The following is an 18574-nucleotide window of genomic DNA, read 5'->3' as shown; positions in this document are numbered from 1 at the left end:
GAGTGCCGCATGTCAGAGGGTCAGTGGTGAGGGAGTGCCGCACTGTCAGAGGGTCAGCACTGAGGGAGTGCCGCACTGTCAGAGGGTCAGTACTGAGGGAGTGCCGCACTGTCAGAGGGTCAGCACTGAGGGAGTGCTGCACTGTCAGAGGGTCAGTACTGAGGGAGTGCTGCACTGTCAGAGGGTCAGTACTGAGGGAGTGCCGCACTGTCAGAGGGTCAGTACTGAGGGAGAGCTGCACTGTCAGAGGGTCAGTACTGAGGGAGTGCCGCACTGTCAGAGGGTCAGTACTGAGGGAGAGCTGCACTGTCAGAGGGTCAGTACTGAGGGAGAGCTGCACTGTCAGAGGGTCAGTACTGAGGGAGTGCCGCACTGTCAGAGGGTCAGTACTGAGGGAGAGCTGCACTGTCAGAGGGTCAGTACTGAGGGAGTGCCGCACTGTCAGAGGGTCAGTACTGAGGGAGAGCTGCACTGTCAGAGGGTCAGTACTGTGGGAGAGCTGCACTGTCAGAGGGTCAGTACTGAGGGATTGCTGCACTGTCAGAGGGTCAGTACTGAGGGAGTGCTGCAGTGTCAGAGGGTCAGTACAGAGGGAGTGCTGCACTGTCAGAGGGTCAGTACTGAGGGAGTGCCGCACTGTGAGAGGGTCAGTACTGAGGGAGTGCTGCACTGTCAGAGGGTCAGTACTGAGGGAGTGCTGCACTGTCAGAGGGTCAGTACTGAGGGACTGCCGCACTGTCAGAGGGTCAGTACTGAGGGAGTGCTGCACTGTCAGAGGGTCAGTACTGAGGGACTGCCGCACTGTCAATACACATACGACTATACACACAGGACTGTGTGGCAACATTTAACTCCAATTCGATCTATAGGTTTGCGGATGATACGACTGTGGTGGGCCGTATCTCAAACAACGACGAATCAGACTACAGGAGAGAGATAGATCACTTGGTTGCATGGTGTACCGAAAACAACCTCTCTCTAAATGTCGGAAAGACCAAGGAACTGATCATCGACTTCAGGAAGCGTAGTGCGACACGCATTCCTGTCTGCATCAGTGGCTCTGAAATAGAGATGGTCGGTAGCTTTAAGTTCCTGGGGGTCACCATCACCAACAGTCTGTCCTAGTCCACTCACGTTGATGCAACAGTCAAGAAATTTGGCATGTCTGCATCGACTCTCACAAACCTCTACAGATGTGCCATAGAGAGCATCCTATCCGGCTGCATCACAGCCTGGTATGGCAACTGCTCGGTCCAAGATCGCAAGAAACTGCAGAGTGTGGTGAACTCAGCCCAATGCATCACACAAACTTGCCATCCCCATATTGATTCTGTCTACACCTCCCGCTGCCTCAGGAAGGCAGACAGCATTATCAGAGACCCCTCCCACCCAGGCATTGGCATCTTCCAGACTCTTCCATCAGGCAGAAGGTACAGACGTCTGAAGACCCGCACATCCAGACATAGGAACAGCTTCTTCCCCACAGCTACTATTCTCCTCAACGACTCCCCCTCAGACTGATCTGTTCCCAGTATGAACACTATTCACGATGCCCTATGCTGCTCTTGCTCATGTATTTGCTTTGTTTGGCCCCTTGTTCCGCACTGTAACGAATTACTATTTGTCGATGTACTTTGTTAATTATTCTTTTTGTCTACTGTGTACGTACTGTGTACGTTCCCTTGGCCGCAGTAAAATGCTTTACACTGTACTTCGGTACATATGACAATCAATCAATCAATCAATCAATGAAGATGCTGGCCAGAATTCTCTGACCGTTGTGATTCACTTTTCCTGCCGGGAGCGCACCCCCACCCGTGGGTTTCTCGGTGATGTGGGGTGGTTACAATGTGAAGTCCCATTGACAAGCAGCAGGAACAGAAAATCCGCTGCCAATGAATAGTGCGGTGCCAAGAAACACGCAGCTGGGAAACCGGAGAATCAATCCCACTGCCTTTCACGTCAGATGTCAAACTGAGACCCATGTCTCCAGTCTTGAGTGGGGATAGAATCTCTCTTGGGAACTACTGGGAGCTCTCCTCCAACTATACCTTCACCAATTTGATATTGGTAAATATTTGTTGCGCTAAAACGCGGGAAATAAATTGACATGGAAGCATACAGCAAAGAATTCCAATCTGTGGAATAGCCAACACTAAAACAACAGGACATTCTGCCCCACTGCTCTGTGCTGATGTCTCCTCCCAACCCATCTGCCGTATTTCCGTGGTCCAGCCCACCTTTGCCTTCCTCTTTCTCCCACGTACTCGTCTAGTTTCCTTGCCTTTTTGCGTCAACCACTCCCGATGGAAGCGAGTTCCACATTCTCGCCACTCCCCGATTAAAGAGGTTTCTCCACATTTCCGAATGGCTTTATTGGATCACTATCTTATATTTATCGACCCTAATTTTGGACTCGATCACAAGTGGAAAGTTCCTCCCCCTGTTCAGCTGATTCATACTGTCAAGTAAATGCCTCATTCTTTTCAATCTCCCCCAGTAGTTGTAATCGGCGGGATATACGGGCATCTTTGTAAGTCCTTTCTTCATTTCCCCCAGTGCTTCTGTGCGCTATTAGCAGTATGGAGACCAGAACTGTGTGGAGCCCTCGAAGAGGAGGCCATACTGCCCTCACTGGCATTCAGTTCCAGCTGAAACATATTGCTGCTTTAAATGAGAGGTCTGCCTTTTGGTAATCGAGGTTTTGACAGCTCTGTCTGAAGCACATTCAAATTTCCAAGTGACGTGTGTCAAACGATAGCCTGATGATTAATAGTCTCTTCAATGGGGTGGAATGACGCATCAGCGAATAACTGACTCTCCTCCACCCATCGCCAAGTCAAGCTCAGGCCCCTGCCCCGTCTGGGATGCTGATGTTCACCGTGTCGTCACAATGAAACCATGTGATTATTTTCTTATTGAGCAGATGATAATTAGGCACCTGGGTGAAGGCTTAAGTGTCTGTCAAACTACATCTGTTATAATATAGACACGAACCATGGCCTCTGATCAAAGTGAGTGAGAGTATGTTTGTAGAGAGTGACAGCCTGTTTCAGGTAATGAATACAGTTAACATTCGAGTGATTAAAGTTTCCCAAAGCTGTTGGCATTTTTCAGTAAATTAATCTCCAAATCAAATTTCCCTATGGATTTCTGTCTCGCCTCTATTGCGAGGTATGTCATTAAAATTGGTTCACAATCAACTCCGTGAAGATGATGAAACCAGCGAAATACATGAAGCAGCTGAGACAAGTGGGGGGTTCAATTACCTCGGAGCACTTCCTTAACTCTTTGGAGAACTGCAGTTGTGGGCCTGTGTGAACCAGAAACTAACCGGTCTTGGGAGGGTTGAAGGAACTCTGTGCAACACTGAACGAGGCCATTCGATCCATTGTTCCTCTGCCTCCTCCTTGAGATCTCCAGTTACTATGGCGATATATTAAACTATGGTGGGAAAAACCCAAATTGTCAATTGACACCTGGTTCCTCAGATGAGATGAATATTTTTTTTTGGGGGGGGCGATCTACCCGACTGGGGACAGAGTCCCGTAGCGCGGCCCCCTCCCCCACCCCACACACATACCCGCTCAGACCACACCCAGACCCGATGACTGCCATGCAATATATGCCAGCTTGGCAGTGCCGGCCTGGCACCCTGGCACTGCCCCTGCCCAGCTGGCACTGCCGGGGGCCCAGGTGACATCATCAGCGCCAGGGTGCCACCGTGCTCACAGGGCATGCACCTGGGAGCCACCAATACCCTCGGAGATCCCCAAGAGGACCATTCCATCCGGTTCCCGTTTGTGGAGACCAGGACTTAATGCCGGTCACCTGATGTCTCTGAGGTGAGGGAGTTCGAACCCTCGCTCTGGTTAGATCGCGGGGGCGCATATTAACGTGTGACTAGCTGTCTCGCTCTAACATCCACAATGGCCGGGATTCTCATTCCAAAGTATCGCAAAATTGCGTTAGATCTTGCGGGCCGCGGCGAGCCGGGTAGATCACGGACGTGGGAACTCCCAGCATCTATTGGTCGGGTTGTGCCGTGCCCCGCTGCTTTTCAGGAGCAACGCAACTGGTAGATGCATCTTTTTCGTTACTCCTTGATTCGATGTAGGCGTCGATGCCTGAGCCAGTATTTGTTGCTCATTCCTAAATGACCTTGAGCTGAATGGCTTGCTCGACTATTTCCAAGGGCAGTGGAGAGTCAACCACATTGGTCTGGATTCACAGGTAGTCCAGACCAGGTAAGGGCTGCAGATTTCCTTCGCTAAAAGGTGTTGGTGAACCAGATGCCTTTTGATGACTGGGTTGGCTTTTCAACTCCTGATTTTATTTCTTGAATTTAAGTTCTGCCACCAATGACCTTGGCGGGATTTGAATCCGTGTCTCCAGAGCATTGGTATTACCACCACACCATCATCACTCCATCAATGGACTGTCATCCATTGTTTTAGAAATAATAACATCCACTTCATGACAAAATGTGGAGTTTGACCATTTGTTGCCTTCTCCGAGAATCTGAAAAGGTTTTTGTGTGTGTCATATCAGGTTGTTTGATTCAGTCAGTGTGTGTTGAGCACAATAGGATCAGAAACTTAAAAGAATTAAGGGAGGTGAAAGCTTTTTCTTTTTGGAAGCAGATAAGCCGGTGAGCATGGATTATCTTTGCTCGCTAATTTGAAAAGGTCGCACGTTGTTTAATGTTGTGGATGGGATGCCAATGAAGCAGGGCTGCTTTGTCCTGGATGGTGTCGAACGTCTTGAGTATTGTTGGAGTTGCCCTCGTCCAAGTGGGGAGTTTCCCATCTCACTCCTGACCTGTGTCTTGCAGTCAGGGAGTCAGGAGATGAGTTCCTCACCACAGAATTCCCAGACCTGTTCTTGTGGCCACAGTATTTATATGGCTCCGTTTCTGGGATGTTGACAGTGGGGGATTCAGTGGATGGTGATGCCATCGCATGTTAAGGGGCAATGGTTAGATTCCCCCTTGTTGGAAATCGTCATTGCCTGGCACTTGTGTGGTGCAAATAGTCAGAAGCTTTTTCCCAGGGTGGAACAGTCAATTACTAGGGAGCATAGGTTTCAGGTGCAAGGGGCAAAGTTTAGAGGAGATATACGGGGGAAGTTTTTGCACAGAGGGTAGTGGGTGCCTGGAACTCGCTGCCGGAGGAGGTGGTGGAAGCAGGGACGATAGTGATGTTTAGGAGGCACCTTGACAAATACATGAATAGGATGGGAATAGAGGGATACGGACCCAGGAAGTGTAGAAGATTTTAGTTTAGACGGGCAGCATGGTCGGCACAGGCTTGGAGGGCTGAAGGGCCTGTTCCTGTGCTGTACTTTTCTTTGTTCTTTGAATGTTGGATTGATGCAGGGATTAGCTGTGATCGTAGTGAATGCGAGCAGGCTTGAGGGGCCTTGAATTGGCGCCTTCAGTTTCTATTCCTTGTGTTGTAATGCATTGAGATAGTCGAATGAGGTAAGATAGAGATATAGAAGCAGGAGGAAGCCATTCAAGCCTGCCCCACCATTCATTACAATCATAGCTGTTCATCAAGTACGATACACAAAGATCAATAACCAAACTAAATCAGCCTTATGCCTTGGAGCTATCTACTTCTGCACTTCACACACAGATGTCACAACGTCAGTTCTTTCACAAAGCAGCGGAAATTGCAGAGACCTTTCTCAGATAATCTCACAGCACAGCGGGAGGCCATTCAGCACATCATTCCAGTGCTGGCCCCCCCCCCCCCCCCCCCCCCATCCCCTCCACCCTTCCCTTGCTCTTTCCCCACAAACCTTCCATTCCATTTCCTTCAAGGATTGATCCAATTCACTTTTGAAAGTTACTCCTGAAACTGCTCGCGCCACCTTTTCAAGACGGGCGTTCCAGATCGGAACAGTGGGAAATAAATCCTCCTCTCGTCCCCTCTGGCTTTTTTAGCCAGTCACCTTAAACCTGTGTCTTCTGGTTGCTGCCAATGGGAACGCCTTCTCCTTATCAACTCTAACTTCCTAATTTTGAATACCTCTATTAAATCCTCCCTAGTATTGTGATAAGTGAGCTGACTGCCGTCATTACAGGATCAATGCACAAGAGAAATCACAAGATTTATAAATGTGTCTCAGGCCCTCTGCAAGTTTTTGTTGGTATTAAGGGCTGGAATCGAGAGAGACAGACTTTACTTTCAACATCAAAGGCAATACATCAAGCATTTCATCTTTCAAGTGTTTTATTATGTCAGGGTGCAAGGACAGTTGCAAGGTCACAGCATAGCTCATTGCTCCATCACTGCTTCCTTGACTGATTGAAACAATTCAACACATTTCCATTCCCAGTAAACACCTGCTACATCATTTTATGTATGACAATTGTGAGACCTTCAAAGTAAATACAAGCTGTTCCGTCTTTAAAGGAATCCACCTGTAACCCCGATTCTCCTCGCTGCGCTGTTGGAGGTCATGCCTTTAGCTGCCTGGGCCTGACGTTCCGGGACTTTCTGAGAGAGTCATAGAGTTTGACAGCACAGAACGAGGCCCTTCGGCCCATTGCGCCTGCGCCTGAGATCGAGCAGCTATCTATTCTAATCCCATTTTCATAGACTTTACAGTGCAGAAGGAGGCCATTCAGCCCATCGAGTCTGCACCAGCCCTTGGAAAGAGCACCCTACTCAAGCCCCATGCCTCCACCCTATCCCCTTTATCCCCCTAACCTCACCTCACCTTTTTTGGACACTAAGGGCAATTTATCATGGCCAATCCACCTAACCTGCACATCTTTGGACTGTGGGAGGAAACCGGAGCACCCGGAGGAAACCCACGCACACACGGGGAGAACGTGCAGACTCCGCACAGACAGTGACCCAAGCCGGGAATCGAACCTGGGACCCTGGCGCTGCGAAGCAACTGCGCTAACCACTATGCTACCATGCTAGCACTTGGTCCATAGCCTTGTATGCTGTGCCGTTTCAAGTATTCATCTAAATGCTTCTTAAACAAGATGGTTCCCGCCTCTACCACCCTCTCAGACAGCGAGTTCCCGATCCCCACCCACTCAGACAGCGAGTTCCAGATTCCCACCCTCTCAGACAGCGAGTTCCCGATTCCCACCCTCTCAGACAGCGAGTTCCCGATTCCCACCCTCTCAGACAGCGAGTTCCCGATCCCCACCCTCTCAGACAGCGAGTTCCCGATTCCCACCCTCTCAGACAGCGAGTTCCCGATCCCCACCCTCTCAGACAGCGAGTTCCCGATTCCCACCCTCTCAGACAGCGAGTTCCCGATTCCTACCCTCTCAGACAGCGAGTTCCCGATCCCCACCCTCTCAGACAGCAAGTTCCCGATTCCTACCCTCTCAGACAGCGAGTTCCCGATCCCCACCCTCTCAGACAGCGAGTTCCCGATTCCCATCTCCCTCTGGGTGAAAGGTTTTTCCTCATATCCTCCCTAAGTCTCCTGTCCCTGACCTTAAATCTATGCCCCCTGGTCATTAATAGGTAATGAATGTGCAAATGCAGTAATATTTTGACACTCACCGGAGGTTGAAGACAAATTGCTGTTTTCATTAGAAGGGGAGACGGTGTCGAAGTGGTCTGGCTGTTGGGCGAGTAATCCAGAGACCCAGACCCATGCTCCGCGGACCAGGGTGCGAATCCCACCATGAATTTGAATTCAATTTTTTTTAAACCTGGAATTGAAAGTCGAAAGGTGACCATGAAGCCATTGTCAATCGTCGCAAAAACCTATCTGGTTCACCAGTGTCCTTTAGGGAAGGAAATCTATCGTCCTTACATGGTCTGGTTTACATGTGACTCCAGACCCACAGCAATGTGGTTAACTCTTAGGGGCTGTTTAGCACAGGGCTAAATCGCTGGCTTTGAAAGCAGACCAAGGCAGGCCAACAGCATGGTTCAATTCCCGTTACAGCCTCCCCAAACAGGCGCCGGAATGTGGCGACTAGGGGCTTTTCACAGTAACGTCATTGAAGCCTACTTGTGACAATAAGCGATTTTTATTTTCAAAAGGCAGAGGGGAGGAAATTGGGCAGTTAGTTGTGGCGATTCACAACAAATGGAGGAACAAATGCAGGTTCAGTCGGCAGTTAAGAAGGCAAATGCAATGTTAGCATTCATGTCGAGAGGGCTAGAATACAAGACCAGGAATGTACTTCTGAAGCTGTATAAGGCTCTGGTCAGACCCCATTTGGAGTATTGTGAGCAGTTTTGGGCCCCGTATCTAAGGAAGGATGTGCTGGCCTTGGAAAGGGTCCAGAGGACGTTCACAAGAATGATCCCTGGAATGAAGAGCTTGTCATATGAGGAGCGGTTGAGGACTCTGGGTCTGTACTCGTTGGAGTTTAGAGGATTGAGGGGGGACCTTATTAAAACTTACAGGATACTGCGAAACCTGGATAGAGTGTACATGGAGAGGACATTTTCACTTGTTGGAAAAACTAGAACCAGAGGACACAATCTCAGACTAAAGGGACGATCCTTTAAAACTGAGATGAGGAGGAATTTCTTCAGCCAGAGAGTGGTGAATCTGTGGAACTCTTTGCCGCAGAAGGCTGTGGAGGCTGTTGCTCTTATTAGCCTTAGTTTTATTAGCTCTAATTCTGTCACCTTTGCTCATGAGTCGCCAGGTATCTTTCTGATACCGCCACGTGGTTCAAGTCCAAGTAATGATTAATAATGCAGCACACTGCTTAGTAAAAGTTAAGCAAACAATCATTTATTATATACAGCAATAAATACTTATACAATAATCCTACTTCTAGACTACTACCTACCACTAAAGGCCAATACTTAACTTTGGAAATGGCCCACCAGGTCAGGGAAACGAATGGTCTATCGAATTGGGTCTGGCCTGCGGGATTCAAAAAGGCTGGTACGGGTCGATAGTCTGGAGCACCTATCTGGTAGCGATCGCTGGAGTAAGACTTACTTGTTTCTTTTGTCGAAGGGTCTCGAAGGTTGCGAGCAGGAGAAGAAGGGTCGATCTGAACTTGGCCCCAATTATTATAGTCCCTAGGGGCTTCCCGCCTCTCGGGGCGGACCTTGACCCTGGTTCCAAGTGATTGGACTTGGTCCCAATCACTGGGTTCGATATGCTCCAATAATGGGGTGATTCCTTGATCGGGGGGTGGTCGTCCACCTTTCTTTGTCTCAGCCCCTGCTGGCGCCGAAATGTCTAGATTGGCTTTGTGTTGCTAATGTGTAGCAATTGTTCCCGGGGATGGCTGCTTAGTATGCAGATGGCTGGGTTGTTGTGATGTTGATGACTGCAGGTATCGGTCTGGGCCGACTTCCCCAGAGCCGAATACACTGTTTTGCCTGCAGCTGTCCGTTTGAGTCCTGTTGGCTGATTTTCCCATCAGCCTCTTTCGTTCGCCATTTGGAGTGTCTTTAAGATAGAGATAGATAGGTTCTTGATTAATAAGGGGATCCGGGGTTATGGGGAGAAGGCAGGAAAATGGGGATATCAGCCATGATTGAATGGCGGAGCAGAATCGATGGGCCGAGTGGTCTAATTCTGCTCCTATGTCTTATGGTCTTATCTCCTCATCGCCACACATTTCTGAACGATTTATATATCGATAAAGCTGAGGGCCATTAAACAGCAAAATCTGGACCAATGCTACTGAATAAGTGCTTTTACTAATCATTGCCTTCATGGTGATTAACTGCTGATTTACCCTCTTATTCAGGCAAGTGCCAGTGTGGTCAGTGTTCCTGCTTCCCACCGGGAGATAGACGTGTCTACGGAAAATCCTGTGAATGCGATGACCGCCAGTGTGAGAACAGCGAAGGAATTACCTGTGGTGGTGAGTGGTTTTACTTTTGTTCTGTAATGCATTCAGAGAATTGGACGTCGCCTCTAAGTGCAGAAATCGTCTTTATTCACTGAACTTTCACTAAGTCCCCCTCTACCTCGGGAATTGATGGACTGCACCCAGAAAGTCCGTCCCTTCCGGATTGAATGGTCGTCTGCTGTGACTGTAGAGGCTGATTCATGAGTGGCATTCTCTTCCGCGGCTGGCCCGGGGTCAACTAATGTTTTTTTTCCTTCTCTTTTCCGCCATCTGGTCATTTATTTTGTCCTCTGCTTTTTCCGCACCCGTCCTAACTGCTCGTCTCCAGCCACTGTGGTCAGCAGCAGGAATTTCCCATCAATCAACTCTGATGCCAATCAGCTTGAAGTCTCATTAGTATGAGACATATGTGCCTTAATCATTTCCAGTGATTCTGCCGAGGATACGTCTGAAACAACTACGTCTTAATTCGTTTTGGGGCGGGGAGGGCTGACCATTGCGAGCAGGAACACTCTGGCCGGGATTTCCGGCCTGGCACCGGGTTGGAGAATCCTCGGGGGGGGGGCACGAGGATCGCACCCCGCCGCCGGCATCCCGATTCTCCCCCAGCCGATTCCCGGGCACCCGCGGGATACCCGCCGTGCCGGTTGGCATGACGATTCTCCGGGCCCCGATGGGCCGTGTGGCTGACAATTTTGGCCAGGTCCCACCGGCGTGGGTTACTCAGGAATGTGAGTCTCCGGGGGCCGTCCTGGGGGTGGGGCGGGGTGCGGGGGGATCCGACCCCGGGGGGGGGGGCACAGTGGCCTAGCCCGCGATCGGGGCCTACCGATCGGCAGGCGGGCTGGTTCCGTGGGCGCCTTCTTTCCTCCGCGCTGGGCCCCTGTCCTGTAGGTCTCCGCCATATTGCCCGGGGGCCGGCACGGAGAAGGGTACCCCCGCGCATGCGCGGAATCACACCGGCCATAGCGCGCATGCGTGAATTCACGCCGGCCGTCCCACGCCGGCTGGAGCTGCGGGGACCACTCCGGAGCTGACCTAGCCCCCTCGGGAGGGGAGCTTCCCCATTATTGGGGACCGTTGATGCCGGAGTCGTTGGCACCGGTTTTCACGCCGGCGTGGGGACAAAGCCCCATTACTGGAGAATCCCGCCCAGTATCTTATTCATCTATTATCTATTACCCACCCTGAACTCCCTCAGTGTGGTGCTTCAGTGGATAGAGCTCGCACTTCAGAGTCACAAGGTTCCAGTTTCAAGTCCTATTCCAGGACTCCAGCACAACAGCCCAGGCTGACACTTCAGTACAGTACCGAGGGGGTGCTGCACGGTGGGAGGTACATCCCTCAGGCGAGATGTTAAACTGAGGCCACTGTTTGCATGCTTGGGTATCTGCAAGAGATCTCATGGCACTGTTTTGAATAAAAGCAGGGGCATTCTCTCGGGTGCCCTGGCCAATATTAACCTTTCTTCAACACCACAAAGAAACATATACTCTGGTCGTTATCATTGGGGAGGGCGTGGTATTTATACTGGACAAGAAATCCAGAGATCCAAGTGAAAGCTCTGGTGAGCTGGGTTTGAATCCTGCCATGGTAGAATCCAGATGGTAAAATTGGAATTCAATACTAATCTGGAATTAAAGGTTCACCAAGGTCCTTTAGGGAAGGAAATCTGCCGTCCTTACCCGGCCTGGCCTACATGTGACTCCAGACCCACAGCAATGTGGTTGATTCTTAAATGCCCCTCTAATGGCCCAGCGAGTCACTCATAGAATCATAGATTCACTACAGTGCAGAAGGAGGCCATTCGGCCCATCGAGCCTGCACCCACCCTCTCAAAGAGCGCCCTCCCTAGGCCCTCTCCCCCATAATCCCACCTAACCTTTGGACACTAAAGGGCAATTTAGCATTGGCCAGTCCACCTAACCTGCACATTGTGGGCGGAACGCTGAGCACCGGAGGAATCCCACGCAGACACGGGGAGAGCGTGCAAACTCCACACAGACAATCAACCGAAGTCGGAATCGAACCTGGGTCCTCGGCGGACCGCAGTGCTAACCACTGCGCCAATGTGCCGCCACTCAGTTCAAGAGCAATCAAAGTTGGGCAATACACTCTAGTCCAGCCACTGCTGCCCACATCCATTGCACGAATATTTTTGAGTATCCATTGTTTTTTTCCAATTCAGGGGCAACTTATCATGGCCAATCCACCTACCCTGCGCACCTTTAGGTTGTTGAATGAATGTTTTAAAGAATTGCGAATTGTGGCATCTTGCTGCGTACAAATTGGCTGTATTTCTGACATTTCATCAGTCATGACACTTCAAAATTACTTTGTTGGCTGTAAAGCGCTTCGACATGTATGGTGGGCATGAAAGGTGCTGTCCAAATCTTGTCTCCATTTACCCTGGAGAAGGTGGTGGTGAGCTGCCTTCGTGAGCCGCTGCAGTCCAGGTGGTGTAGGTACACCCACAGTGCTGTTAGGGAGGGGGTTCTCCGGGACTTTGGCCCTGCGACAGTGATTTAGCCATGGTAGTGTGTGACCTGGAGGGGAACTTGGAATTGTTAATCTTCTGAAAGGACACTGATTGTTTGGTCTTTATCTGGAATAACATTTCACCAGCTCCAGAAAGCTGAGAGTTGGGAACAATGACACCGATCGATAAAAAAGTGACACAGCAAACTAACTTCATTCATCTCATTGGCATAACTCAAGGCAGCTGAAGGTTGTAGACTGTGTTCCGGTGAAATGCACAGCAATTTGATGCATCAAATCTCCAAACAAACCATGATTCAAAAGGAAGGGGAGATCAAACGCTTTGTGTGGTTGTTAATGCGTAACATTCGAGTGGGAAGAAGCACAGACCAATCACAAGGCAATAATTTATAGTTAAGCTGACAACAACCCCATGCTGGTTTTATCAGTTGGGTCTGTAAACCTGGCAGTCCGGAGACCATTCCTCACGTTGCAATTCAAAATCCGTAATTACATCCATGTTTCTACATGAAATTCTCACACATTCTAAGAACATATCCCCCACAGGAGATGTCCCAGCAACACTGCTGAGATAGGAAATGCTCAAGATTATCCATGTCATTAAGTTAGTGTTAGTTCTTTTGCAGATCGATATCACTGATTTTTATGGGCGGGATCTAACGGAAAGGTTTCTAGATGTGGTCGGGAGCGGGAAATGCGTGTGTTTTCCCAAGGGCAACCCGGCAAGGCCATCCCTGGTGTCGAACGTTAATTGGGGCGCGTAATGATGCCCCACGGTCAGGCCAGAAAAGACTGTCCCGCTCATTCGCCAGGACTGCACTCGGCAATTCCCCGCTAGTGAGGGGGGGCAGCTCTCAAACTGAACCCAGACAGCTCGCAGCCACCGTGCAGACCAGACCCATGTTTCGGAATCGCCGCCCTGGCACGGTGGAGACCAGACGGGAAACCCTGCCCTCTCCGAGGGGGTGGAGGGTCAGCCACAGGTCAGCTCACGCTACTTGGGAGGCAGTGGCAGCGGCCGTCAGTGCAGGGAGTGTAGCCAGGAGGACCAGTGCCGTAAGAAGCTACATGACCTCCATCAGGCTGCACGGGTGAGTTGACATCGGCCCACGGCACCGGTCCCTGCTGCCAACCCCGGACCCACCCCGCTCCTTCCCCCCCTCCCCCCCGCCCCGCAACCCCCAACCCCACTCTGCACCACGCCCCCACCCCACTCCCCCAGCACAATACTGCGCCCGTGTCCCAGCACACCCTGGCACCCTCCGACACACCCCACCCAGGACTATGCCTGACCCCCGCCATAGCACCCCTCTCCCCCTTCCCGCCCATGATGATTAAAGTATGCGGCTCACGATGCCCTCTCTTTGTCCGCGCGGGAGAAGTTGGCCCAACAACAGGCGACAGAGGGACATTGGAGAGGCACTGCAGAGCGATGGCCCGGTCGAGCCCTATATCTGCAATGCATTAATGCAGCAAACATTCCACGGCACTCCATAGGAGCATGATCGAACAACATTTTAAACCAAGCCACGTAAGGGCGACGCGGTAGCACAGTGGTTAGCACTGCTGCCTCACAGCTCCAGGGTTCAGGGTTTAATTCCGGCCTTGGGTCATTGTCTGTGCGGAGTCTGCACGTTCTCCCCGTGTGTGCATGGGTTACCTCCGGGTGCTCCGGTTTCCTCCCACAGTCCAAAGATGTGCAGGTTAGGTGGAGTGGCCGTGCTAAATTGGTCCTTAGTGTCCAAAAGGTTAGGTGGGGTTACTGGGTTAAGAGGATGGGGAGGGTGGGGGGGGGGGTCTGACCCTAGGTAGGGAACCCTTTCAGAGGGTCGATGCAGACTCAATGGGCCAAATGGCCTCCTTCTGCACTGTCGGGATTCTATGATTCTGAGATGGGCAGTTAAGTAAAAGTTTGGTCAAAGAGGATAGGGTTTAAGGAATGTCATAAATAAGGAGAAAGAGATACAGAGAAGATAGGAGCAGGAGGAGGCCTTTTGGCCCTTCGAGCCTGCTCCACCATTCATCACCAACATGGCTGATCATCCAACTCAATAGCCTAATCCTGCTTTCTCCCCATAGCCTTTGATTCTCCACTAGTGCTATATCCAGCCACCTCTTGACATAGAACATACAGTGCAGAAGGAGGCCATTCGGCCCATTGAGTCTGCATCGACCCACTTCCACCCTATCCCCGTAACCCAATAACCCCTCCTAAACCGTTTGGTCACTAAGGGCAATTTAGCATGGCCAATCCACCTAACCTGCATGTCTTTGAACTGTGGGAGGAAACCGGAGCACCCGGAGGAAACCCACGCAGACACGGGGAGAACGTGCAGACTCCGCACAGACAGTGACCCAGCGGGGAATCAAACCTGGGACCCTGGAACTGTGAAGCCATAGCGCAATCCACTTGTGCTACCGTGCTGCCCATGAATATATTCAATGTTTTAGCATCAACTACTTCCTGTGGTAATGAATTCCACAGGTTCACCACTCTTTCTGTGAAGAAATGTCTCCTTATCTCTGTCCGAAATGGTTTACCCTGAATCCTCAGGCTGCGACCCCTGGTTCTGGACACACCCATCATTGGTAACATCTTCCCTGCATCTACCTTGTCTAGTCCTGTTAGAATTTTATAAGTCTCTTTGAGATCCCCCCTCATTCTTCTGAACTCCAGCGAGAACAATCCCAACCTCGTCAATCTTTCCTCATATGACAGTCCCGCCATCCCTGGAATCAGTCTGGTAAACCTTCGGTGCACTCCTTCGAGAGCAAGAACATCCTTCCTCAGGGAGCGAGAGAGAGAGAACTCCAGAGCCTTCAACGGAGGGGCGATGAAAATGGAGGATGCACAAGGGGCCAGGATTTGTGGGCAGCATGGTAGCACAAGTGGCTAGCACTGTGGCTTCACAGCGCCAGGGTCCCAGGTTCGATTGCCGGCTTGGGTCACTGTCTGTGCGGAGTCTGCACGTTCTCCCCGTGTCTGCGTGGGTTTCCTCCGGGTGCTCCGGTTTCCTCCCACAGTCCAAAGATGTGCAGGTTAGGTAGATTGGCCATGATAAATTGCCCTTAGTGACTTCCGGTGGCGTTTGCTAGCGGGTCGGCCACATCGAGTGGAGCTCCCCCTGGTGGCCACTATTTGCAGCGCTTTCGGGGGTTTCCCCGATTCTTCGCCTCCCCCCCCCCGATTATTGTCGGCCTTTGGGGCCGTCCCGGGCATCAAGCAGGGCCGGTTTGAAAACCGGCGAGGAACCCCGCGCGGGTGTCTGGCGGCTGGTGCTGAGGCGTCGGACCCAGCACACGCGGAGGTCGGAGCAGCGGGAGCGGAACCAAACGGAGGTGGAGGCGGCAGGCCCGAAGCCAGGGCGCGATGTAGGCGAGATGTCCCACAGCGGGTGCCTCCCGCCTAGAATGTGGCAAGAAGACTGAAGTCCGGTCCCAGGGAAATTCTGGAGGAATACAAAAAAGGAAGAGAAAGAAGTTTTAAAGAAACTTGGTGAAAGTTTTTTTTTTCCTTTTTTTGAAGGAAGAAATTTTTGCTTTTCCATAGTAAAAAAAAAAAATTGAAGAAGGAAAGAAGGGTGAAAAAAAAGGAAAAATAATTAGTCGTTAAAGGATCTGAAAAGCAGCATCGAGGTAGGGAGGAAACGCGGATTCGCCGTTGAATGAGGGGACCAGCAAAAGCGCTGACAAGATGGTGGATGTCGGACCGCATGATGGGGCCGCACTGCTTACGGTGGAGAAGATGATGTGAAGATGCCGGCGTTGGACTGGGGTGAGCACAGTACGAAGTCTTACAACACCAGGTTAAAGTCCAACAGGTTTGTTTCGATGTCACTAGCTTTCGGAGCGCTGCTCCTTCCTCAGGTGAATGAAGAGGTATGTTCCAGAAACATATATATAGACAGATTCAAAGATGCCAGACAATGCTTGGAATGTGAGCATTAGCAGGTGATTAAATCTTTACAGATCCAGAGATGGGGTAACCCCAGGTTAAAGAGGTGTGAATTGGGTCAAGCCAGGACAGTTGGTAGGATTTCGCAGGCCAGATGGTGGGGGATGAATGTAATGCGACATGAATCCCAGGTCCCAGTTGAGGCCGCACTCATGTGTGCGGAACTTGGCTATAAGTTTCTGCTCGGAGATTCTGCGTTGTCGCGCGTCCTGAAGGCCGCCTTGGAGAACGGTTACCCGGAGATCAGAGGCTGAATGCCCTTGACTGCTGAAGTGTTCCCTGACTGGAAGGGAACATTCCTGCCTGGTGATTGTCGCACGATGTCCGTTCATTCGTTGTCGCAGCACCTTCAGGACCCGTGACAACGCAGAATCACCGAGCAGAAGCTTATAGCCAAGTTCCGCACACATGAGTGCGGCCTCAACCGGGTCCAGGGATTCATGTCGCATTACATTCATCCCCCACCATCTGGCCTGCAAAATCCTACCAACTGTCCTGGCTTGACACAATTCACACTCTTTAACCTGGGGTTACCCCATCTCTGGATCTGTAAAGATTTAATCACCTGCTAATGCTTGCATTCCAAGCATTGTCTGGCATCTTTGAATCTGTCTATATATATGTTTCTGGAACATACCTCTTCATTCACCTGAGGAAGGAGCAGTGCTCCGAAAGCTAGTGACATCGAAACAAACCTGTTGGACTTTAACCTGGTGTTGTAAGACTTCTTACAGTGGAGAAGATGACCGAGGTGATGACGGTGGAGTTGGAAAAGCAGGTTGCCAGGCACATGGAGGCTTTGAGGAAGGAGATGGCGGTCGCATTGAAGTCATTGGTGGAGGAGGCAATCACCCCGGTGAGGGTAGCTGTGGCAAAGGCATCAGCCGAGGTGAGAGAGCTGGGCTAGAAGATGAAGGAAGTGGAGGAGGCCGTGTCGCAGCACAGCGACCAGCTCACCTCGATGGGTGATGAGCTGCGGAGGGTGGTGGAGGTTAACAGAGGACTCCGAGCAAAGCTCAAGGACTTGGAGAACCGCTCGAGGCGGCACAATCTGAGCATTGTGGGCTTGCCCGAAGGGACAGACTGCCCAAGGCCAACGCAGTACTTCGCCAAGAAGTTGGCGGAGCTGATGGGGGAGGGTGAGAACCCCACCCTGTACGAGCTAGACCAAGCTCATCGGTCATTAAGGCCGAAGCCCAAAGTGAACAAGCCGCCAAGGGCAGTAATTATCTGCTTCCATAAGTGCTGCATGAAGGAGAAGGTGTTAAACTGGGCAAAGCAGAAACACGAGGTGCAGTGGGATGGGCTGGAGTTCGGATCTACCAGGACTTGACGGTGGAGTTGGCAAAAAGACGAGCGGCGTTCGGGCGAGTGAAAGCTGCACTGTACAAAAAGGGGGTGCGATTTGGTGTGGTGTACCCGGCGAAGCTGAGGGGGACGTATGGTGCCAAAGTCTTTTATTTCGAGACAGCGGAGGCGGCTGAGGCGTTCGTGAGGGCAGAAGGCTTGGGACAGACGTGAGGAGCGGAGCTGGAACAGAGACTGTGGACTGGGATTGGGGAGCTGGAAAATGTATAAATGCTATAACTTTCTTTTTACTGACGTGTATTGTAATTTACTTCTCTTCACATTGTTACAGAGTTCAAGTTATTGGTTGGGTTGTTTGGCATTCTGTGTTGCGACGGTTATATCTTATTTTAGTGAATTGTATGGGTTGGATTGTTTTTGATGTTTCTTTCTCTGGGACTGGGTGGGAGGGGACGGTATACCTTGGCGGTGGGAGCCACCCGCGCTAGCTAACTAAAGTCGGCTAGTGAACGGAGGTGTGGTGAGAGGAGGGCTGCGGACATTGGAGCCTCATTAACAGGTTTCGATGGGCCTACGAGGCGAGCGAGGGGGGGGGAAGGGATTGATGCCGGGAGATGTTTTGTCGAGAGGAAATGTAGGGGGGGGTTTTGGGAGGGGGGGAAGGGGTTCGATGTTAACAATGGACAGGGGCGGGTCAGGCTCTTGGGGCAGGGCCCAGTGGTGTGATGATGGTGGATAAGAAGGGTGGGGGGTGTGAGAGACCCCCAGTTAGGATAGTCACGTGGAACGTCAGGGGGTTAGGAGGTCCGGTCAAAAGGTCAAGGGTGCTTGCGCATCTTAAAAGTTTGAAAGCCGATGTAGCAATGCTGCAGGAGACTCACTTGAGGGTGAAGGACCAGGTGAGACTTAAAAAGGGCTGGGTTAGCCAAGTGTTTCACTCCGGATTTGATGGAAGGGCTCGAGGGGTAGCGGTGCTGGTCAGCAAAAGGGTACGC

General features: G+C 51.1%; 1 protein-coding gene across 1 annotated transcript in view; it reads left to right on the top strand.

Moving 5' to 3' along the window:
- Nucleotides 1-18574, top strand: part of itgbl1 (integrin, beta-like 1) — a 290031-nt gene that overhangs the window by 230558 nt on the left and 40899 nt on the right. Inside the window, exon 8 of the mRNA XM_072476055.1 lies at nucleotides 9713-9829. Within this exon, the coding sequence (XP_072332156.1) occupies nucleotides 9713-9829 (117 nt within the window). The remainder of the gene's footprint in view (nucleotides 1-9712; nucleotides 9830-18574) is intronic.

This window comes from Scyliorhinus torazame, chromosome 15 (assembly GCF_047496885.1).
Source record: "Scyliorhinus torazame isolate Kashiwa2021f chromosome 15, sScyTor2.1, whole genome shotgun sequence".
Lineage (NCBI taxonomy): Eukaryota > Metazoa > Chordata > Chondrichthyes > Carcharhiniformes > Scyliorhinidae > Scyliorhinus > Scyliorhinus torazame.
The sequence above is the reverse complement of the archived record's forward strand: the minus strand, read 5'-3'. Positions and strand labels throughout refer to the sequence as shown.